Genomic DNA, 23,426 nt, shown 5'->3' with positions numbered 1-23,426 from the left:
ATTCTTAATAAATAGAGTTAAGAAAAGGGTGGAAACTGGCTGAAATTGCTCAACTATTTGAATAAACTTACACACAAAAATACTACTAATTGTAATACCTGCCAAAGTGGCTCAGTTAGGTACTAAATAAGGCAGACAAATCTTATTCTGATTTTAAATAAAATGTAATTGTTTTCTTTCTTTGTTTATAGGGGCATTCCTGGTAAAAACTGTGGGACCATCATTGTAAAAGCAGAGGAACTTGTAAATTGTAGGGTAAGTTGCTTCCTTTTCTAATTGTTCTTTGGCTTTGTATTCCTCCTATTCCATTTTTTATATGTTCACTGTGACAATTGGCACAGCTATATTGTACTTGGTCTGTGCTTCCACTGAACACATTTGTTGAATAATGAATCTACAGCATGTCTGAAATGCACACAGTGGTTCACAAACATGTAGAGAGGTTAATGTTTTGTTTATTAGGAGTCAGTATTGCTGCAGTTTTGTGGAAACAACCTTGACAAGAAGGACTTCTTTGGCAAGTCAGATCCATTCCTTGTTTTTTCCCGCAGCAATGAAGATGGAACGTAAGTTTTGTTAACATATTCACCTCCATCAGTATAAACATTAAGTTCCATAATAACATGCAAGAATACAAAAACTGAATAACAATTTAGAAATGAGCTATAGAAAAAGCTGTACAACTTCTTGGTGAATTATTTTAAACAGATTCACTATTTGTCATAAGACTGAAGTGGTAAAGAACACTCTGGACCCAGTATGGCAGGCCTTCAAAATCCCAGTTAGAGCACTGTGTAACGGAGATTATGACAGGTGAGCTTTCTCGCTTCTCTTGCACACAAGCAGCACAACTAGACTAGTTCCATAGCCAGTCTAGACATATTTTAGACTGCAAAACAAATGCTATTATTCGGTAATGATAGTATTTTTATATATAGAATATATTGTAATAATTCACAATTGTTTAATAATGAATCCAGGATCAGTAATCACTGGACAGTGGTGGCTTAGTGGGTAGAGCTTTGGGCTATCAACTGAAAGCTTGAGAGTTCGAATCCCAGCTCTGCCATGCAGCCACTGTTGGGTCCTTGAGCAAGGCCCTTAACCCTGAGTGCTCGGGGTGGTACGATGGCTGATTCTGCGCTCTGACCCTTCCAAACAGGCTGGGATATGTGAAGAAAGAATTTCGTTGTACTGTACGTCTGTATATGTATATATGGCAAATAACGGCATTCTGTTCTATTTTAACTATATATTACTATACGTACTATAGTCAGATCACTGCAATAAATCAGATTATAACAGTGATTTGATTGTTGGGTTTACATGCACTTCAGTACTAAGGTTAGTAAAAAGCTCAGATTTTATGTGAGCCACTTAGTAATCAGTTGATCATGAAGGACAAAGGCAACAAGATATTATGACTGTTTACCACAATGTAAATGATGACATTTTATTTGCCACAAAAAAAGAAAATGCTGCTAGGACATTAATTTCAAACAGCCTTCAATTCAATTATTGATTTTTTTCCAGAGCGATAAAGATTGAGGTGTTTGACTGGGACAGAGATGGAGGGTAAGGAAGGCACGATTACAAATAAAACACATTCTAATGTGTACATATATAAAGGTGAAATGGTAACACTGTTCTAATTAGCTTATTTCTGTAGGCACGACTACATTGGAGAGTTCAAGACCAGCTACAGGGAACTGTCCAAAGGCCAGTCTCAGTTTACTGTATGGGAGGTGAGTCACACACACACACGACTTATGTGTACAGTCATTAATACACCATTAATATTTAGAGATATATATTTAGAGATTTTCATGTAACAAGATGCATTGGCACACACAAAAAGCAGTAAAAAGTCAAATCTTATATCATTTCACTTCAGAAACTATGTAGACAAAATTATTGGTTTTTAAAATTGTAAGATAGATAGATACACTGTAAGCCCGGACTTTATATTTAATCAAACATTTTTAGTACAACATACATAAATTATTTAAGTTTTTTTGCTGTACTATAAAATGCAGAGTACATTGTACTAATTTGAGTACACATTTAAATGTGCTAAAAGATTTAAGTTTACTAAACAAAAAAAATTACTTTTCTATCAGATTAACTTAAAAAAGTTAAGTTAAGGTAATAAAACAGAAAAACGCCCCCATTTACATGTAAGTCGCCTTTTTTCAGCTTGCTGTTGGTGAATCAGGCAGCCATTTGTTTTAACTTTTGAAACCTGTTGTTGCAAAATACTTTTTTACTTTTCATTGAAGGCTTTTTGCAAAAGTAAACTTGTCTTCCTGAAATGTCTTTTGTGAAGTGGAACCTTTGTTAAACCAAATGGACGAACATTTTCTTCCTCATTATGCTATTTTTGAGTAGCATGTACACCAGTCTGATGGGGCTTTTTCATCTTCTATCTAATTTTGGTAAGTGTTGTACTTTACTTAACAATTTTGTTTAAAATAAATGATCTTAATGTTGACACTAAATAAATAATCAAACAGCGCTGCTTTATTTGCCGTATTTAGGCTACATGCTAGCATGTTAGCCTTCATACGAAGCAAAGAGTGTGCTGGCTTGCTTTATTTTAATCCTTAATTAATGTTGATTTTCATACTTCTGTTTCTTGTTTCTTTTTGTTGTTTTACAGGTTCATGGTTACTGTGAGGAGCTGTTTGTGTTTCATCAGAACTTTATATACAGTTTGTACAGTTTTAAAGATGTTTTCTTGACATGTTGTATTTTAAGTAAATACTTCTGAAGTGAAATAAAGAAAAATAATTTTATAATTGTGTCTGTTTCTCTTTAAACATTTGTAATTCATATTTAAAATGTAATTAACATGAAAACTAAGAAAAAAATCAATAGTTTTTTCCATTGAGCTCAAGATATTAAGTAGAATTATTGGGAAAAGCAGTTGGTATAACAAAAAAAAGAAAGTTTAATCAACTTTAATCAACTCAAGTTTTCATTATACATTACGTAACTTTTTTTATGCTTTTTCTCCCCTTTTTAGCACGTCCAATTGCCCGATTGTGTAATGCTTCCTCTCCACCAATGCTGATCCCTGCTCTGATTGAGGAGAACGAAGCTAACCCACGCTCCCTCCGACACGTGGGCAGCATGCCATATGCGTCTTGTCACCTACACTTTGACGAGTGCAGTGCAGCTCAGCGTTGTGTACGGAGAGACACACCCTGAGAGCACTCTTTTCTCATCTCTGTGCAGGTGCCATCAATCAGCCAGCAGAGGTCACAATTGCACCAGTCATGAGAGAGAGAGACCCCATCCGGCTTAGTCCCGCCCATATCTGAGCAACAGGCCAATCGGTGTTCATGTGGCCGTTCAGCCTTAGCCGGCAGGCAGAGCTGAGATTCGATACGATGTATTCGTAATCCAGCTCTGGTTCCAGCGAGTGTTTTTACCGCTGCGCCACCTGAGCGGCCGATAGATTCAACTTTAATGCCATTGCTCAGTACAAGTACAAGGCAACGAAATGCAGTTAGCATCTACCAGAAGTGCAAATAGAAGCATTGTGCAAAAAAACTGAGATATCAGTACACTTGTATATCTATGATTAATATAATAATTATAACTATAGCTTTTTACATATATGGTATTAAGTCTATATACAGTGTATCACAAAAGTGAGTACACCCCTCACATTTCTGCAGATATTTAAGTATATCTTTTCATGGGACAACACTGACAAAATGACACTTTGACACAATGAAAAGTAGTCTGTGTGCAGCTTATATAACAGTGTAAATTTATTCTTCCCTCAAAATAACTCAATATACAGCCATTAATGTCTAAACCACCGGCAACAAAAGTGAGTACACCCCTTAGTGAAAGTTCCTGAAGTGTCAATATTTTGTGTGGCCACCATTATTTCCCAGAACTGCCTTAACTCTCCTGGGCATGGAGTTTACCAGAGCTTCACAGGTTGCCACTGGAATGCTTTTCCACTCCTCCATGACGACATCACGGAGCTGGCGGATATTCGAGACTTTGCGCTCCTCCACCTTCCGCTTGAGGATGCCCCAAAGATGTTCTATTGGGTTTAGGTCTGGAGACATGCTTGGCCAGTCCATCACCTTTACCCTCAGCCTCTTCAATAAAGCAGTGGTCGTCTTAGAGGTGTGTTTGGGGTCATTATCATGCTGGAACACTGCCCTGCGACCCAGTTTCCGGAGGGAGGGGATCATGCTCTGCTTCAGTATTTCACAGTACATATTGGAGTTCATGTGTCCCTCAATGAAATGTAACTCCCCAACACCTGCTGCACTCATGCAGCCCCAGACCATGGCATTCCCACCACCATGCTTGACTGTAGGCATGACACACTTATCTTTGTACTCCTCACCTGATTGCCGCCACACATGCTTGAGACCATCTGAACCAAACAAATAAATCTTGGTCTCATCAGACCATAGGACATGGTTCCAGTAATCCATGTCCTTTGTTGACATGTCTTCAGCAAACTGTTTGGGGGCTTTCTTGTGTAGAGACTTCAGAAGAGGCTTCCTTCTGGGGTAACAGCCATGCAGACCAATTTGATGTAGTGTGCGGCGTATGGTCTGAGCACTGACAGGCTGACCCCCCACCTTTTCAATCTCTGCAGCAATGCTGACAGCACTCCTGCGCCTATCTTTCAAAGACAGCAGTTGGATGTGACGCTGAGCACGTGCACTCAGCTTCTTTGGACGACCAACGCGAGGTCTTTTCTGAGTGGACCCTGCTCTTTTAAAACGCTGCATGATCTTGGCCACTGTGCTGCAGCTCAGTTTCAGGGTGTTGGCAATCTTCTTGTAGCCTTGGCCATCTTCATGTAGCGCAACAATTCATCTTTTAAGATCCTCAGAGAGTTCTTTGCCATGAGGTGCCATGTTGGAACTTTCAGTGACCAGTATGAGAGAGTGTGAGAGCTGTACTACTAAATTGAACACACCTGCTCCCTATGCACACCTGAGACCTAGTAACACTAACAAATCACATGACATTTTGGAGGGAAAATGACAAGCAGTGCTCAATTTGGACATTTAGGGGTGTAGTCTCTTAGGGGTGTACTCACTTTTGTTGCCGGTGGTTTAGACATTAATGGCTGTATATTGAGTTATTTTGAGGGAAGAATAAATTTACACTGTTATATAAGCTGCACACAGACTACTTTTCATTGTGTCAAAGTGTCATTTTGTCAGTGTTGTCCCATGAAAAGATATACTTAAATATCTGCAGAAATGTGAGGGGTGTACTCACTTTTGTGATACACTGTACATAGTACTATATACATATGTATGACAGTTTGTGTAAAGTGCGCATGTGCAAAAGACAAATAATAAATAATAGGTCCAGTGTGTAGTCCAAGGGTGTTAGTGGTGTTAACAATGTAGTGTGGTGTTCAGTAAAGTGATTGAGGTAAATTGGATTATTGGATTTCAATTGTGTGATTCTCCTTAAATTTGAACGTAAACCCATCTGTGGCAGGTACCAATGCTGGCAATATATAAATCACACTTACAACCAGTTGAGTCTTTGTGTTGGTATGTACCACACTGATCATGGAGAAAGTAAAGAAGAGCAAAGCATTGTCTAGGAGTGAACCTAAATTGTGCAAAAGCATGGACAATGTCAAAGCTACAAGTCCATCTCCATATAACTTAATGTTCAACACAATTCAGAAGTAAACAGCTTATGGCACTGTGGCTGAGCTAGACATGGAGAAAAAATGATAGTAGATTGCAATGAGGGATAAAGAACCTCAATCAGCCTCCAAACAAATTGAATCTGAACCTGCAGACACGACTATCCATCTTCATTAGAATGAAATGTGCTGCTATGGAACGATACACAGAGGAACTCCACTGCTATTTATGTGTGTATGAGTGTGTGAGTGTGTGTGTTTTATGAAGTTTCTTTCCTCCTACATATTCCAATCAACTGTAAGTGATATTATTAAAAACTAGATGCATTTAGGAGACTACATAAGAAGGCCATAACGGCGACTTTTACGACACCAAACGGTTGCTGATGCGCATAGTGCATAAAGTTACTCTGCTGACTTAATAACTGCATTGTGCCAAACCTCCTCTGGCATTAACATCTGCACACAAACTGTGCACCGGGAGCTTCATGACACAGATGTCCATAGCTACGTAGAAGCTGTCAAATAGAGTGGTGGAAAGCTACCACCACTGGACTCCGGAGCAGTAGAAACGTGTTTGATGGAGTGACAAATCACGCTTCTATATCTGGCAGTGTGTCTGACAATAATATGGAAATGTTTTCCAGGGGTTAGCTTAGATCCCTCAGTTCCAGTGAAGGAAAATCTTAATGCTTCAGCATACCAAGACATTTTGGACAATTGTTTGCTTCCAACTCTATGCGGACAGTTTGGGAAGGCCCTTTTCTGTACCCCAGTGCACAAACCAAGTTCCATAAAGGCATTGTTGGGTGAGTTTGGTGTGGAAAAACTTGACTGGCCCACACGGAGCCCTGGCCTCAAGCCCATCAAACACCTTTGGGATGAACTAGAACTCTTCTAGTTCTTGTAGGAAGCATTCCCAGAAGAGTAGACGCTGTTATAGCTGCAAACAGGGGACCAGCTTTATATTAATGCCTATGGATTTGGAATGGGAGTGGTCATCAAAGCTCCTGTAGTTGTAATGTGTATGTGTTCCAATACTTTCCTCCAGTGTGCGTGTGTGTGTGTGTGTGTGTTTGTTTGTATGAGAAAGACAAATGCTTATATTGATTAATAGTTGATGATATGTGAATGTATATGATGCATGAATACATTATGGCCTTCTTTTTAGACAGGACCTTATTTACTTTTATGCTACATTTACAAATTGAGTTTTTTAATAGTGTCTATTTTTTATAGTATTTTAGTTTTGAATATATTTGTTTATGATTTGAAACCAACACTTGCTATTATGTACTCAAGTACAAAGTGAAAAAACCTAATGGGTGCAAATTCAAAGTGGATATCTGTACATATGGGTTTTAGCTTTTCTGTTCTGTGCTGGTTGACTAAATCATAGATATCAACATGTCAGCCAATGCTGATGAGTTCTTAACAATTAAAATAGGCTTTAATTGTTATGAGGGCAAGGTAAGCACATGGACACCCAGTGAAATATCAGTGACCTGTCAAACTTTTCTGTACCAGGAGACTTAGCTGGCATGACCTGTAGTGATTAAAATCAGCCAGCTGTGTCTGTAGTTTTTGCAGCTTGCTTCTCAGTTTAACTTCTTGATGTTCAGGCATGAAAGCTTTTTTAGAGTAAGTCAGGTGGCAAAGCCCTGTGGACTAAAAGCCAGGTGTTTTCTTTTAGGTATTAAATATGAAGAAAAAGAAGAAGAAGAAAAAATACCACAATTCAGGAACCGTGAGTGCAGTTTATAAGTGCTGTTTATTTTACTTTAAATGCTGGTGAAGTGCTTTAAATGAATGGTGAAGAGAGTAAACAGATCATCTATGTGTTTTAACAAATCTCCTTATTGGTAAGACTTCTTATTAAAAGTCATACATTATGTCTTCATAAGCAGTGCACAGAGCATTATTAGGCTAGGACTGGGAGGATTTTGGGTTGTCAAGTCAAGTCAACTTTATTTATATAGCGCTTTTTACAACAGACATTGTCTCAAAGCAACTTTACAAAATCCAGGACCAACAGATACAAAAACCCCTGATGAGCAAGCCGAGGGCGACTGTGGCAAGGAAAAACTCCCTGAAAATTACAGGAAGAAACCTTGAGAGGAACCAGACTCAGCAGGGCCCTCCATCCTTCTTGGGTGGCCTGGAGGATACTTTAAATAAATACACGATTTACACAAAGCATACAAACAGAATTAAATGAACTAAAAATTATAACTGGCAATAAATAAAGAAATAATAATAATAGAGTTGTTATTCGGTCTAGTCTTCAATAATGTCCGTAGTCCGTAGTAGGGTTGTCCATAGGTTAGCAGTTTAGCTGGAATATGCTATGGCTAATTTGCAAATCCTTTGACATCATGTCTGACTCAGCTGTTAACAGTCTAAGCTAACTCAGGGCAGTGGCCAAGTAGTGATTAGCATGTTGTTGGTTCAAACCCCACCACCGCCAAGTTGCTGCTGTTGGGCTCCTAAGCAAGGCCCTTAACCCTCAATTGCTTGGACTGTATTTGTATGTTGCTTTGGACAAATGCATCTGCTAAATGGCGTACATGTAAAGGTTACAGTTATGTCATTAAATGCAGCTTTCTGAACAAATGGAAACCACATACATGTCAATTTCATAATTTATAGTTTCAGTTTGATTCAGACTTTCATTACTCATGTATAGATGTTTTATCAAAATATGTTATTGCCCATATGGCCAAGCCATATCTAGGTTGGAAATAGTGCATTCCTATTTTAAATGTTATGTTATAATATAAAGCACAGCCTTTACAAAGGCCAACAAACTCTGCCTATAAAAAACAGCTTCCCAGCAATGTGTGAAGAAATGTGAAAAAATGTGAAGACATGTAAAGACGAAATGTTCCTTACTCATTGCCTCTGATGATCATGCTAAAAGAATTATTTTCATTTAAAACAAAAGCAACTGCTGCAGCATGTTTATGCACTAGACACATTGAATTTGTGAATATACATTTAATTTGATCTACTAGTGTATATTATTAATGTATATTTATTCTATATAAAGTTAATTTGCATTATTTAAGTATGCCAGTCTAGATATTTAAGAGCTTTAAAAATGTGGCATTATATAAATATACACCGACAAGGCATAACATTATGACCACTGACAGGTGAAGTAAATAACACTGATTATCTCTTCATCACGGCCTGTTAGTGGGTGGGATATATTAGGCAGCAAGTGAACATTTTATCCTCATAGTTGATGTGTTAGAAGCAGGACAAATGGGCGAGCGTTAGGATTTGAGCCAGTTTGACAAGGGCCAAATTGTGATGGCTAGACGACTGGGTCAGAGCATCTCCAAACTGCAGCTCTTGTGGGGTGTTCCCGGTCTGCAGTGGTCAGTATCTATTTAAAGTGGTCCAAGGAAGGAACAGTGGTAAACCAGCGACAGGGTCATGGGCGGCCAAGGCTCATTGATGCACGTGGGGAGCGAAGGCTGGTGGTGATCCAACAGACGAGCTACTGTAGCTCAAATTGCTGAAGACGTTAATGCTGGTTCTGATAGAAAGGTGTCAGAATATAAAGTGCATCACAGTTTGTTGTGTATGAGGCTGCATAGCTGCAGACCAGTCAGGGTGCTCATACTGACCCCTGGATGCACTATGGGAAAAAGGCAAGCTAGCGTAAGGCAGTGTGATGCTTTGGGCAATGTTCTTCTGGGAAACCTTGGGTCCTGTCATCCATGTGGATGTTACTTTGGTACGTACCACCTACCTAAGCATTGTTGCAAACCATGTACGCGCTTTTTTGGAAACAGTATTCCCTGATGGCTGTGGCCTCTTTCAGCAGGGTAATGCGCCCTGCCACAAAGCAAAAATGGTTCAGGAATGGTTTGAGCAGCACAACAATGAGTCTGAGGTTTTGACTTGGCCTCCAAATTTCCCAGATCTCAATCCAATCGAGCATCTGTGGGATGTGCTGGACAAACAAGTCCAATTCATGGAGGCCACACCTCACAACTTACAGGAGTTAAAAGATCTGCTGCTAACATCTTGGTGCCAGATACCACAGCACACCTTCAGGGGTCTAGTGGAGTACATGCTTCGACGGGTCAGGGCTGTTTTGGCAGCAAAAAGGGGACCAACACAATATTAGGAAGGTAGTCATAATGTTATGTCTGATTGGTGTGTGTGTGTATATATACAGTATATCATAAAGACATAGTTAGCAAAATCTGATGTAAAGGAACAGACCTCCTGCACAGAGCTCTGATTTGGGATTAATTTGGACATTGATTGCATGTCCAGAATTCTTATCAAACTCCATTCAAATGCTCACTGTTTAAAAATGATCAGAGCGGCTATGAATTTTATATGATATTAATGATGCGAATGTGCATTGCTTATTGAAAGTGTAGTGGTGTCTTTGAGGACTGCAAATAGGAAGTGTTACCAAATTTTCATCTCAACAGGTTACACTGCTGTCGTGCCTCATTGATGTGGAGGTCACATTTTTGGACTATATTAAAGGAGGGTAAGCATGACATTCCTTCTTTTTTACTGTATGTCAGCCCTGTTATGACTGTCCAAATCAATTTCTGCCTTTCTGTATTTGTCCACTTTTTATGTTTTAACCCAATCAATATGCTTGACCCAATAACTGTCATTCACACTGAGCCAAAGCAAGCTATTTTTAGTTCACACTGCCCACTTACCTCAGTGCCTTTTCCACACACTGATAAACGCTATGTTACAATAAAGATGCCATAACAACTCCGGCTAAAAATAGCTTGTGCTGTACTTATCACAAGACTTGCTTCTTCAAAAGCAGAACAAGCACTTAAGGAATAGTTGTTTTTAAAGATATATTCTTTTCATACGTGATGTTCACACTTGTGCGTGGATGCTTTTATCTAAATTTAAGCTGTAAATCCTATTGGTGTGTGCTAAAATGCTAGCTACAAAAATTCTGGGGTTTTGGTCTTTAATTTGTTACTTTTTTTTACATAATTTGGTCACTGTTATTTGCGATTTGTTCCCCTTTTTGGTGGCTCTTTAGCCACAGTATTATTCTACCTTGATTAAATAGCTGCAAATGGGTTCTATTTCCTTTTGTACCATCTGTGTGGGGATTTGCCTCGCCCTCTCTTGAGCGAGGTATGTCCATCCCTGTTACAGAAAGCGCTGATCAACTGAGAACCCAGCAAATATCACCAAGGTAGTTTTTTCTTTTTTCCTTACCCAGATTTTTCCACAACCCACTACGCACCTGTAGGCAGGGGTGTAGCACCAAATTCTGGGCCCTATGCACAAGCAGTGCCCATGGGCCCCCCTCACCCCAGTCTCTCTCAGCCCCCCACCCCCCCGCCCCCGCTGTACGCAAGAGGTTCACAAAGCTGAGCAGTTAACAATGCTATCCAACAACAAGGGCTTACTACCAGTCTAGTTAAGCACACATTAATCTAAAATAGCCTAATCACACAAGACTTCACATTCTGTTTTATTTGCAGAATGATTACAAGCTATAACTGAAGAGAACAGCTTTTTATTAAGTAGCCTATTTATTACATAAAATAAAAATGCCATTTCAGATTTCCACATTAATAAAAAAGTCTTTATTTAAAAAAAAAAAAAAAAAAAAAAAAAAAAAAAAAAAAAAAAAAAAAAGATAAACAAAACTTGACTCACTAGTCATTTTTCATAAAAAAAGGCCAAAAAGAAAACAGACTTCAACAAAGTGCTAAACACTGAAATGTATGAGAGGATGAGAGGTCTGTTGCTGCATCACCCTCTGGGACAGTTTCTGAAACTGAGTGCCATGCGTTTCACAAGTTAGCTTTGCTACTAATCTGTCAGCCTATCCTTATGAACCAATGACACTGAGCCAAGTTAGGCTATTAGCCTAATTACGTTATGGCCCAATAATAAATATTAAATTAATTTTCGAATTAGTATATACTATTGCAATGGTGTGGTAGGCTTTGCAAACAAAAAAGTATTTAGAGTTTACCTCAGATTACAGATAAGGCATCATGTTATTTCTGATTTTGTGTTATGCAGTTTTTAGCACTGACAATCGCGGTGGTATTGAAGCGTTTTATAACCACAGGAGTTCATTTAATGTAGGCTATTTGCTTTTACATTTGGGCGCACCTTTTTTGGGAAAGAAATTTGTTAGCAGTTGCTTCCCCACATTTCTTTTTTTTTTTTTTTTCTGCCTGTCTTTTCTTTTTTGAAAACCGGATTTATATTTATTGGGCATCATCTTCCATAGCACGGATACAACGCGCACTGCCGTTTCAGCAGAATGAACGCCAAGTTAAATGCGCCTAGCCCGGTGAAGGCGGACTAAACCATTTCGTGCAAGGGGTGAGGGTGCCTGTCCTCAGACACTATATGTAGGCTAGGACACACATTCAATCCATCAATCAACTGATTTATTTACCAACAACATTACATTTATATTAGTTAGCAACATTTATTGTGACCTTTAAATGATATTAATATTTAAAGGAAAATAAAATTCCAGACTCCTCAAGGGCCCTCCCCCGACTTGGGGCCCTGGTAACTCAGTCCCACTTTTCACCCCACTACGACGCCCCTGCCTGTAGGGTGCTTGTCCATGGTTCAGGAATGTGCTGCTTCTAGGCAGTGGATGGGTGATTCTCCCACCTCTCCCTCCCCAATGTAGGTATAGGGATTTACAGCTTTTGCAAGAGAATATATTGTCCAAAAATGTTTTGGCTATTTTGGAACTTCAGGGGCTGTGCCTTGCAGAGGGGGCTCTGTAAAAAAGTGGATGCTAAATGCATATTTATCAGAGCACCCCATTTGGAGACGTGCCTTTCTTTGGGACCTATTTTGGCTTGCAGAGGGAGCATGGAGTCACAGCGTGAGCTGTCATTCTTTTAATGATGGGCTTAAGATGCAAGGTTTCCTACTTATTGCGACTTCTCTCTATACTCTTTGTCAGCACATTAGCTGGCACCAGGGCCGGCGCTAGGGGGGGGCTGAGGGGGGCATTGCCCCCCCAAATTGTGTCTTTGCCCCCCCAAGCACAATGCAAGCAACGGCTATTTTTAAAATTATCTCTGAACCAATCACAAAAATGCATTTTGTTTTACAGTGTGAAGATATTTCCTTGCTTATTCCTGATTGGCTCTTTGAGTCATATAAAAATCGGCAGACTGCCCCAAACAGTTCAGTTCGGCAGTATATGTTCTGTTAGTGTGAGCGAGAGGCAGGTATACTGGTAAACACTTTTTTTTTACAGAATTAGTATTCTTTTGTTTTCTTTATATTTTAATTTCCCAATAATATAAATATTCTCACTCATTCCTATTTCCACGTTTGAATATTCTCAGTCTGTGTGTAGGTACATTTGTCAGCTTTGACTTAAATTTGTATTAAAGCCTTTCAAGAAATAGAGTTGTTCTATTAGTAATGGCAATTTAATTAAGGGGGCGTATTAAAATGAAATACAATTAGATAATCTTTTTTCTCCATTTACATAATCAACATGTATTTTTTAATCATTGGGTTTTAAGTTTAAGTTCGAAAACATGCATTTTTATTTCTTTACCTCATACATCACTTTAAGCCAGTATCAATAGCTTGGCTGTCATCATTCATGCACAAATCAAGCCTTGAATATATTTCTGGCTTCAAAAACATGACTATCAACATGCCCCCTCATTAGGTTTTACTGCCCCCCCAAGCAAAGCAGTCCAGAACCGGGGCTGGCTGGCACACTAATTTTTTTAATCAGTCCTGACCAGAATGCTAGTCCATGCTGTTAAAAAAAAAGATGCATCCTTATAACTTGATGCTACCGCCACCATCTTTTACAGTGGATGACAACCAGCATAACTATTATGATACACAGTGTTTAGAGTTTTTATGGTAGAGTTGAGTTTGGTGGTATCTGAAACCTCTCATTTACAGAAGTATTAAGAACCTTTATTCATTACTTAGTAGAGGTACATCTTCATTAATTTGGGCAGTTTATCCCAAGCTTTATGGCATACAGTGTATCACAAAAGTGAGTACACCCCTGACATTTCTGCAGATATTTAAGTATATCTTTTCATGGGACAACACTGACAAAATGACACTTTGACACAATGAAAAGTAGTCTGTGTGCAGCTTATATAACAGTGTAAATTTATTCTTCCCTCAAAATAACTCAATATACAGCCATTAATGTCTAAACCACCGGCAACAAAAGTGAGTACACCCCTAAGAGACTACACCCCTAAATGTCCAAATTGAGCACTGCTTGTCATTTTCCCTCCAAAATGTCATGTGATTTGTTAGTGTTACTAGGTCTCAGGTGTGCATAGGGAGCAGGTGTGTTCAATTTAGTAGTACAGCTCTCACACTCTCTCATACTGGTCACTGAAAGTTCCAACATGGCACCTCATGGCAAAGAACTCTCTGAGGATCCTAAAAGACGAATTGTTGCGCTACATGAAGATGGCCAAGGCTACAAGAAGATTGCCAACACCCTGAAACTGGGCTGCAGCACAGTGGCCAAGATCATCCAGCGTTTTAAAAGAGCAGGGTCCACTCAGAACAGACCTCGCGTTGGTCGTCCAAAGAAGCTGAGTGCACGTGCTCAGCGTCACATCCAACTGCTGTCTTTGAAAGATAGGCGCAGGAGTGCTGTCAGCATTGCTGCAGAGATTGAAAAGGTGGGGGGTCAGCCTGTCAGTGCTCAGACCATACGCCGCACACTACATCAAATTGGTCTGCATGGCTGTCACCTCAGAAGGAAGCCTCTTCTGAAGTCTCTACACAAGAAAGCCTGCAAACAGTTTGCTGAAGACATGTCAACAAAGGACATGGATTACTGGAACCATGTCCTATGGTCTGATGAGACCAAGATTAATTTGTTTGGTTCAGATGGTCTCAAGCATGTGTGGCGGCAATCAGGTGAGGAGTACAAAGATAAGTGTGTCATGCCTACAGTCAAGCATGGTGGTGGGAATGCCATGGTCTGGGGCTGCATGAGTGCAGCAGGTGTTGGGGAGTTACATTTCATTGAGGGACACATGAACTCCAATATGTACTGTGAAATACTGAAGCAGAGCATGATCCCCTCCCTCCGGAAACTGGGTCGCAGGGCAGTGTTCCAGCATGATAATGACCCCAAACACACCTCTAAGACGACCACTGCTTTATTGAAGAGGCTGAGGGTAAAGGTGATGGACTGGCCAAGCATGTCTCCAGACCTAAACCCAATAGAAAATCTTTGGGGCATCCTCAAGCGGAAGGTGGAGGAGCGCAAAGTCTCGAATATCCGCCAGCTCCGTGATGTCGTCATGGAGGAGTGGAAAAGCATTCCAGTGGCAACCTGTGAAGCTCTGGTAAACTCCATGCCCAGGAGAGTTAAGGCAGTTCTGGGAAATAATGATGGCCACACAAAATATTGACACTTCAGGAACTTTCACTAAGGGGTGTACTCACTTTTGTTGCCGGTGGTTTAGACATTAATGGCTGTATATTGAGTTATTTTGAGGGAAGAATAAATTTACACTGTTATATAAGCTGCACACAGACTACTTTTCATTGTGTCAAAGTGTCATTTTGTCAGTGTTGTCCCATGAAAAGATATACTTAAATATCTGCAGAAATGTGAGGGGTGTACTCACTTTTGTGATACACTGTATGTCCTCTAGCTCAAACATTGGATGGCAAGAATGTGTAAACAGTCATCTTCAGGTCTCTCCACAGATGTTCGATGGGCTTGGCTGGGCCTATCAAGGACATTCAGGAACTTACCCCAAAACCACTGCAGTTGTTTATTGTCTATATGCTTTGAGTCTTTGCCATGTTGAACTGTTGCCCAGTATGAGATTGTGTGTGCTCTGGAGAAGGTTTTTTTTTAAGTATGTTCATATATGTGGTTACTGTATCCATCAATAAGGTCTTTATCATTCATACTCCCTGTTTCTGCTGCTTTATCACCATAGCTGGTGGTTATCCCCATAGCATAACCGCCAGCTTTTACTGCAGGGATGGTAATAGCCAGGTAAATTCTTCTGTTTACTCATAAATGCACAGGTTCTCCTATCTCTGCACAGGATTTTGGCATCCTTTTACAGTGACCATTGGCTTTATTCTTTCCATGACCCCTCTGACCAAGACCCCTCTTGCCCAGATTTCCAGTGTTGCTGAGTGGCCAACCATAAGAAGGCTCAAGGTTGTGCCTTCCTAGGTAGTTTCTTTAAAAATTATTTAGGCCATTGTGGTTCTAAAAACTCAGAGCATTAGATATTATATATTATCCTGTCCTGATCTTTGCTTTGCCACAATTTGATCACAGGGATTCACAGACAGTTCTTTGGACTTCATGTCTTTTGTCATGCTTTTGTTCTGACAGTGTGTCTTTTCACACTATGTCCAATCAATTCAGATTGCAATGGGTGACTCCACTTGAGTTCTAGACACATCTCCAGGGTAATTAAAGCAAACAGAATGTACTTGACCACAATTTCTTTTAATAATTTATCTTTGCTAGACATGTCTATACATTCTATACAAACGTATTTAAGATTTTGTGTATGCACGTGTGTGTATTTTTTTTTAACAGTTAAAATAAGTAAAGAGTTAATGTTTGTGAAATGAATGTGAAAGCCATAAGATAACAGATGCTACAAATATAGAGATATCTTAAAAAGTTGGGTAAATCATAAATGCATAAAATCTTTACTGTGAAGAGCAAGTACTGCAGCATTTTCATTGCTAAATCTATTTAAAGCAACTTCAGCCAAATTCTGGAGATGATTACAGACAAAAATAAACCAAGCAAACAAACTGCCAGAGTAATAATTTACCTCAGTAACACTGTGTCCCTGTTATTGTGTGTTTGTTAATGAGCTGTTATCATGAACAATAGATCTCACACAAGCTCTCACTTTATTCTTTTGCAGCACTCAGATTAATTTCACAGTGGCAATCGATTTTACTGCATCAAATGGTGAGCTTATGTTCCTGCAAGATTATTCTGTAATGAAATGCTTTCATGTGGTGATTGAATGTTATCATAGGCTTTTTCAGACATGTTCTTCACATTGTATTTTTATGTAAAAATGTTCTTAACTGCTTAGTACTTGCTATTAAAGAAATATATACATTATTTTAAAGTCTCACTGAAACAACAATAAGAAAAAATCATTAAATTGGACATCTACTGTGGTAAAGAACCCATAAGATTAGTCATGTAAGAAAGTCAGGAAATCAGAAGAGAATGCTCACTATCCATTATGTTAACAATACTGTTTTATCTCTTTTTTTTGTGTTCTTTTCCATTTGTGGACAGGAAATCCGTCTCAGCCTACCTCTCTTCACTACATAAACCCATACCAGCTTAACGCCTATGCCATGGCTTTGAGAGCCGTGGGCGAGATCATTCAAGACTATGACACTGATAAAATGTTCCCTGCACTGGGGTTTGGAGCAAAGTTGCCTCCTGATGGCATGGTATCACACGAATTTGCCTTGGTGAGTAAATCTGTATAGGTGGAATCAAATACTGAGGACTTTTCAGATCTTTAACAGTCTTTAATGCATGGAAGGAGAATGTAAAGTATCTTAAAATAAGAAAGTTAAAGGTTGTTTTATCAAATGGTAATCAATAGTAATGGTATAAATCAGGCTGATTAAAAGTGCAATAAAAAGATACTTGAGAAATTGGGACAGTAGCTAAGTTCAAATAAAACCAGTAGGTTATTTCTAAACTTTATTTTACATATATTTAATTAACGAGATGTTTCATGTTTTTTGCTGAATAATTATACAGAAATTTTATTTCCATTATTAGTTTAATGCCTGCACTTAGGGGCAATGTAAGACTGGGAAATTTGCAGAATCATTAAAACACCCATTTTGGAACCTTTCACATGTACAGTGTATCACAAAAGTGAGTACACCCCTCACATTTCTGCAAATATTTTATTATATCTTTTCATGGGACAACACTATAGAAATAAAACTTGGATATAACTTAGAGTAGTCAGTGTACAACTTGTATAGCAGTGTATATTTACTGTCTTCTGAAAATAACTCAACACACAGCCATTAATGTCTAAATGGCTGGCAACATAAGTGAGTACACCCCACAGTGAACATGTCCAAATTGTGCCCAAAGTGTCAATATTTTGTGTGACCACCATTATTATCCAGCACTGCCTTAACCCTCCTGGGCATGGAATTCACCAGAGCTGCACAGGTTGCTACTGGAATCCTCTTCCACTCCTCCATGATGACATCACGGAGCTGGTGGATGTTAGACACCTTGAACTCCTCCACCTTCCACTTAAGGATGCGCCACAGGTGCTCAATTGGGTTTAGTCCATCACCTTTACCTTCAGCTTCCTCAGCAAGGCAGTTGTCATCTTGGAGGTTGTGTTTGGGGTCGTTATCCTGTTGGAAAACTGCCATGAGGCCCAGTTTTCGAAGGGAGGGGATCATGCTCTGTTTCAGAATGTCACAGTACATGTTGGAATTCATGTTTCCCTCAATGAACTGCAGCTCCCCAGTGCCAGCAACACTCATGCAGCCCAAGACCATGATGCTACCACCACCATGCTTGACTGTAGGCAAGATACAGTTGTCTTGGTACTTCTCACCAGGGCGCCGCCACACATGCTGGACACCATCTGAGCCAAACAAGTTTATCTTGGTCTCGTCAGACCACAGGGCATTCCAGTAATCCATGTTCTTGGACTGCCTGTCTTCAGCAAACTGTTTGCGGGCTTTCTTGTGCGTCAGCTTCCTTCTGGGATGACGACCATGCAGACCGAGTTGATGCAGTGTGCGGCGTATGGTCTGAGCACTGACAGGCTGACCTCCCACGTCTTCAACCTCTGCAGCAATGCTGGCAGCACTCATGTGTCTATTGTTTAAAGCCAACCTCTGGATATGACGCCAAACACGTGGACTCAACTTCTTTGGTCGACCCTGGCGAAGCCTGTTCTGAGTGGAACCTGTCCTGGAAAACCGCTGTATGACCTTGGCCACCATGCTGTAGCTCAGTTTCAGGGTGTTAGCAATCTTCTTATAGCCCAGGCCATCTTTGTAGAGAGCAACAATTCTATTTCTCACATCCTCAGAGAGTTCTTTGCCATGAGGTGCCATGTTGAATATCCAGTGGCCAGTATGAGAGAATTGTACCCAAAACACCAAATTTAACAGCCCTGCTCCCCATTTACACCTGGGACCTTGACACATGACACCAGGAAGGGACAATGACACATTTGGGCACAATTTGGACATGTTCACTGTGGGGTGTACTCACTTATGTTGCCAGCTATTTAGACATTAATGGCTGTGTGTTGAGTTATTTTCAGAAGACAGTAAATCTACACTGCTATACAAGCTGTACACTGACTACTCTAAGTTATATCCAAGTTTCATGTCTATAGTATTGTCCCATGAAAAGATATAATGAAATATTTGCAGAAATGTGATGGGTGTACTCACTTTTGTGATACACTGTAAATTAGTCAATATTATTACAAGATTATTAAGGGTTTAGAGAATCTGAAAAAATCTACAACCCTAAATCATGAAGAAGTTGGGACAGTATGGAAAACATAAATTTAAAAAAATTGTGTTTTTTGCATTGACTGTTATTTCACTGCAGACAGTATGAACCCAATATATTTCATATTTTGTCTTGACAACTTTAATTCATTTGTTAATTTACATTAAACTCAGTAAATTCAGGCCTGCAACACATTCTAAAAAAAGTTAAGATGTTTGCATTTTCCATACTGGCCCATCTTTATTTGGGGTTGTAAGTACCTAAAGGGTAGGACAAAGTAGAGTCCGTATTTTGATTTGTTTTTGGAAATAATGGGTGCCTTGTTCTCTTGGTCAAAGAGGAAAAAGACCACCCTGATTAATACCAATGCAAAGTTCAAAAGCAAGCATCTTCAACTGAAAACGGCTCATTGTGAAGTACAAAAACTGGCTGAACAGCTAAAGTTACATAATTTAAAAAATATCCACTTTTACCACAACAACTACAACTGTTTGGATGCTCAGATCACAAATGCTTACAGAACGTTGTGGTTACAACTAGGGCTGGCACGATACCACTTTTTTATGTCCGATACCGATACAGATACTGCAAATTGAGTATTTGCCGATACCGATACAGATACTGCAAATTGAATATCTGCTGATACCGATACAGATACTGCAAATTGAGTATCTGCCGATACCGATACCAATTCGATACTGTTATTTCTTCTCTCAAACAACTAAGCAGTAATAATACATGTCTCATTGCACCATGGTTAAACTCGCTATCTAAATAACAATGCTCAGACTGTGAAACAAATATTCTAAAGGAATAAATACAGAACCTACAACATCACACTTATGCAAAACTGCTGTTTTTATTTTCACTTTTTCTCTCAGAACATTTAGCAGCATTTTTTCTTGTTTAACAGCACCGTACAAACATTTAAAATAAAATTTAAAGTGCAACTTTATCTGTATTTAACAAATAAATTATAATTTCAATATAAAATTCTAGATCTGTCAACTCTCAAGTCTACACCTTAAAGAGGCAGCGAAAAAATTATAAAATAAATAATAAAAAATATTATTTATAAACAATAAAAATGAAACAATTAAATAATAAAAAATAAACAAATGTATCTATCTTGTCCCGGCTTGGAGATCTCTCACATCCTCAACGATTAATCAATTAGTGTTATGAAATAAAACAAACTACACCGTTTCCCGTTTAGCCACAGATGTCCTCTTCAAAATCCAGCAGGGTTTTTTAATAAGCGTGCTTTGGTTTTTAATGATTTAAAAACGTGACAGAACTTTAACGAAAAGTCTCAACCAAACACTGCCTCAATTCTAATTGGTCCATTGTGTTTGACATCCACATCTTCCAATTGTAGACACTTTGGACGACATGCCGTAAAATAGTGTTTTTAGTTGTGGCAGTAGTAGATGATTTTTTAAAATGCTAAAAGTTTAAGTAGATCAGTGTGTTTTTATTTCTGAATGTCCTTATTTACATAAAGTGTTATTTATATTAAGCAACAGTATCGGATCGGATTACATGTTTTTTTCCTTCCGATATCCGATCCAGTGATTTGTGCCAGCCCTAGTTATAACCATGTTAGAACACACTGAAGAATTATCATTTATGTGTTTACAGTTGGTTGGTTAAAACATTAACTAGATTGTTTTTGTACTGTTTTCATTTGAAAACATGTAAGGGGGGGAAATGATTTGCAAATCGTTGCTCTCTCTTTGTATAGTTGTTTGTTTTTTATATTTTAGTGCGTGATTGGAACACATTCTTTCTTTGTCTGCAATTTGTCCCAAATTTAGGTTTATTTAGCATTTTCTAAATATGAAGTGGATTGAGAAAGTTCTACCAGAGCACCAATCATTGTGTTCCCTTCTGCCTTCCTGGCCAAGGCCCTTCTCTCCAGGATGCAGAATTTGGCCAACTTTGAGAGGGGTTGAGACTGTGCCAAGCTTCTTCTATTTAAAAATTATTAAGGCCACTTAGGTCCTGGAAACACTCAAAGCCTTAGATGTTATACCCTTGCTAGATCTATGCCCTCCCACAATTTGATCACAAAGATTCGAAGACTGTCAAATTATTGATTTAAAAAATGAAATAAATTAATAAAAGACAAAATTTAAACATTATTAAACCATCAATGCTTTAATGGCATACCGTACATGTCCATGATATATGGGCAGAAACTAACGTCTGACTGTATTTAAGAGCCAAAAATGGTGGTTAGGTGTTATAAAATGTGCAACCTTAACATATAAAGTCTGCATTCATCATCATTCTATAGGTCCTAAAGGGAATTTAAGGCCAACAGCTGCCTACTGTTTCCTAACATAGCTTCCCTCAAGCAGGAATTACACACACTGGCTTTACTTTTTTAGCTAAGCATGGCAAATATAACCTACTTGAGTGCACAGCTCTGATGTTAAGCCAGCAGAATGAAAGTAGTGAAGAACCCTCTATGAACTTTCCAGAGATCTTATATACACTTTACAAAATATATATATACTTCCTAATTTTCCAGTTGCCTGAATATACACCGATAAGGCATAACATTATGACCACCTTGCTAATATTGTGATGTCCCCCTTTTGAGTGTATGGTCTGCAAAAATGTTTAGGTAGGTGGAACGTGTCAAAGTAACGTCCACATGGATGGCAGGACCCAAGATTTCCCAGCAGAACATTGCCCAAAGCATCACACTGCCTCCGTCGGCTTGCCTTCTTCCCATAGTGCATCCTGGTGCCATGTGTTCCCCAGGTAAACGATGCACATGCATCTGGCCACCCACGTGATGTAAAAGAAAACGTCATTCATCAGACCAGGCCACCTTCTTCCATTGCTCCATGGTCCAGTACTGATGCTCACGTGCCCATTGTTGCCGCTTTCGGCGGTGGACAGGGGTCAGCATGGGCACCCTGACTGGTCCGCTATGCAGCCCCATATGCAACAAACTGTGATGCACTGTGTATTCTGACACCTTTCTATCAGAACCAGCATTAACTTCTTCAGCAATTTGAGCTACAGTAACTCGTCTGTTGTATCGGACCACACAGGCCAGCCTTCACTCCCCATGTGCATCAATGAGCTTTGGCCGCCCATGACCCTGTTGCCGGTTTACCACTGTTCCTTCCTTGGACCACTTTTGATAGATACTGACAACCCACAAGAGCTGCAGTTTTGGAGATGCACTGACCCAGTCGTCTAGCCATCACAATTTGGCCCTTGTCAAACTTGCTCAAATCCTTACGCTTGCCCTTTCTTCCTGCTTCTAACACATCAACTTTGAGGATAAAATGTTCACTTGCTGCCTAATATATCCCACCCACTAACAGGTGCCGTGATGAAGAGATAATCAGTGTTATTTACTTTACCTGTCAGTGGTCATAATGTTATGCCTGGTTGGTGTATGTCTGAATATTAATAATTAGACTTTTTACACATAAAGGCCACACTTAGCATTTTAGTAAGTCATGTAGCACTATCTGCTTATACTCACTATACAGTAAACTGTTATGTACTGATAACTACACTATGTTTGTGTTTCTGTGTTTAGAATGGGAACCCAGAAAACCCATATTGTAGCGGTATAGAGGGAGTAATCCAGGCGTATTACCAGAGTCTGAAGAGCGTGCGTCTCTACGGTCCCACGTATTTCTCACCAGTTATTAATCATGTAGCAAGGTAGGTGCAGCACAGGTGGCTCAAACACCAGCCACTGATTACATTAAGCCAGCAGCTGTACTTCTCCATACTGCACACACCAACACACTGATACTTGGCTGCTTTACTGCAAGCAAACTGATGATGTTTCTTGAAATTCAATAGTCTTGTATGTTGTTTAAACTTATGGACGTTTATAAGTAAGATTTTCCTTCAAATATAATATACTGGTAAATTGTCATTGTTGTATTAACAGTAATGTCAAAAATTAATAGAACCTCAGCGTCTTTATACTCAGCACCAAAACATCCAGGACAGCAAATAACAGAGATGTAGTCTCCAATTCTCCATACCGGATACCTTTACAACCCTAACTAAACTTGATATTCTATACATAAATATTACAAAATATTTTGTACATTCTAGAATAAAGACAAGACACACACTTGATCCAGTCCAACCATGACAGTAAACAACTTTAAATGAAGACACAAGTCTTAATACACTTACACAGAAGCAATAAACAGGTACCCCATACTCTTGGTATCTTTTACATGTCAAGGT

The 23,426-nt window shown here is 39.2% G+C and overlaps 1 protein-coding gene across 1 annotated transcript in view; it reads left to right on the top strand.

Annotated features, from left to right (window-relative positions):
- cpne8 (copine VIII) overlaps positions 1–23,426 on the top strand; it is a 91,239-nt gene that overhangs the window by 61,737 nt on the left and 6,076 nt on the right. The window contains exons 7-16 of the mRNA XM_063001864.1: positions 192–255; positions 463–566; positions 709–813; positions 1,534–1,575; positions 1,670–1,745; positions 7,347–7,400; positions 10,111–10,172; positions 16,573–16,619; positions 16,962–17,143; positions 22,756–22,883. Coding sequence (XP_062857934.1) covers positions 192–255; positions 463–566; positions 709–813; positions 1,534–1,575; positions 1,670–1,745; positions 7,347–7,400; positions 10,111–10,172; positions 16,573–16,619; positions 16,962–17,143; positions 22,756–22,883 — 864 coding nt within the window. The remainder of the gene's footprint in view (positions 1–191; positions 256–462; positions 567–708; positions 814–1,533; positions 1,576–1,669; positions 1,746–7,346; positions 7,401–10,110; positions 10,173–16,572; positions 16,620–16,961; positions 17,144–22,755; positions 22,884–23,426) is intronic.

The sequence above is a fragment of the Trichomycterus rosablanca genome, chromosome 1, assembly GCF_030014385.1.
Source record: "Trichomycterus rosablanca isolate fTriRos1 chromosome 1, fTriRos1.hap1, whole genome shotgun sequence".
NCBI classification, from domain to species: domain Eukaryota; kingdom Metazoa; phylum Chordata; class Actinopteri; order Siluriformes; family Trichomycteridae; genus Trichomycterus; species Trichomycterus rosablanca.
This window is presented reverse-complemented; position numbering and strand designations above follow the sequence as displayed.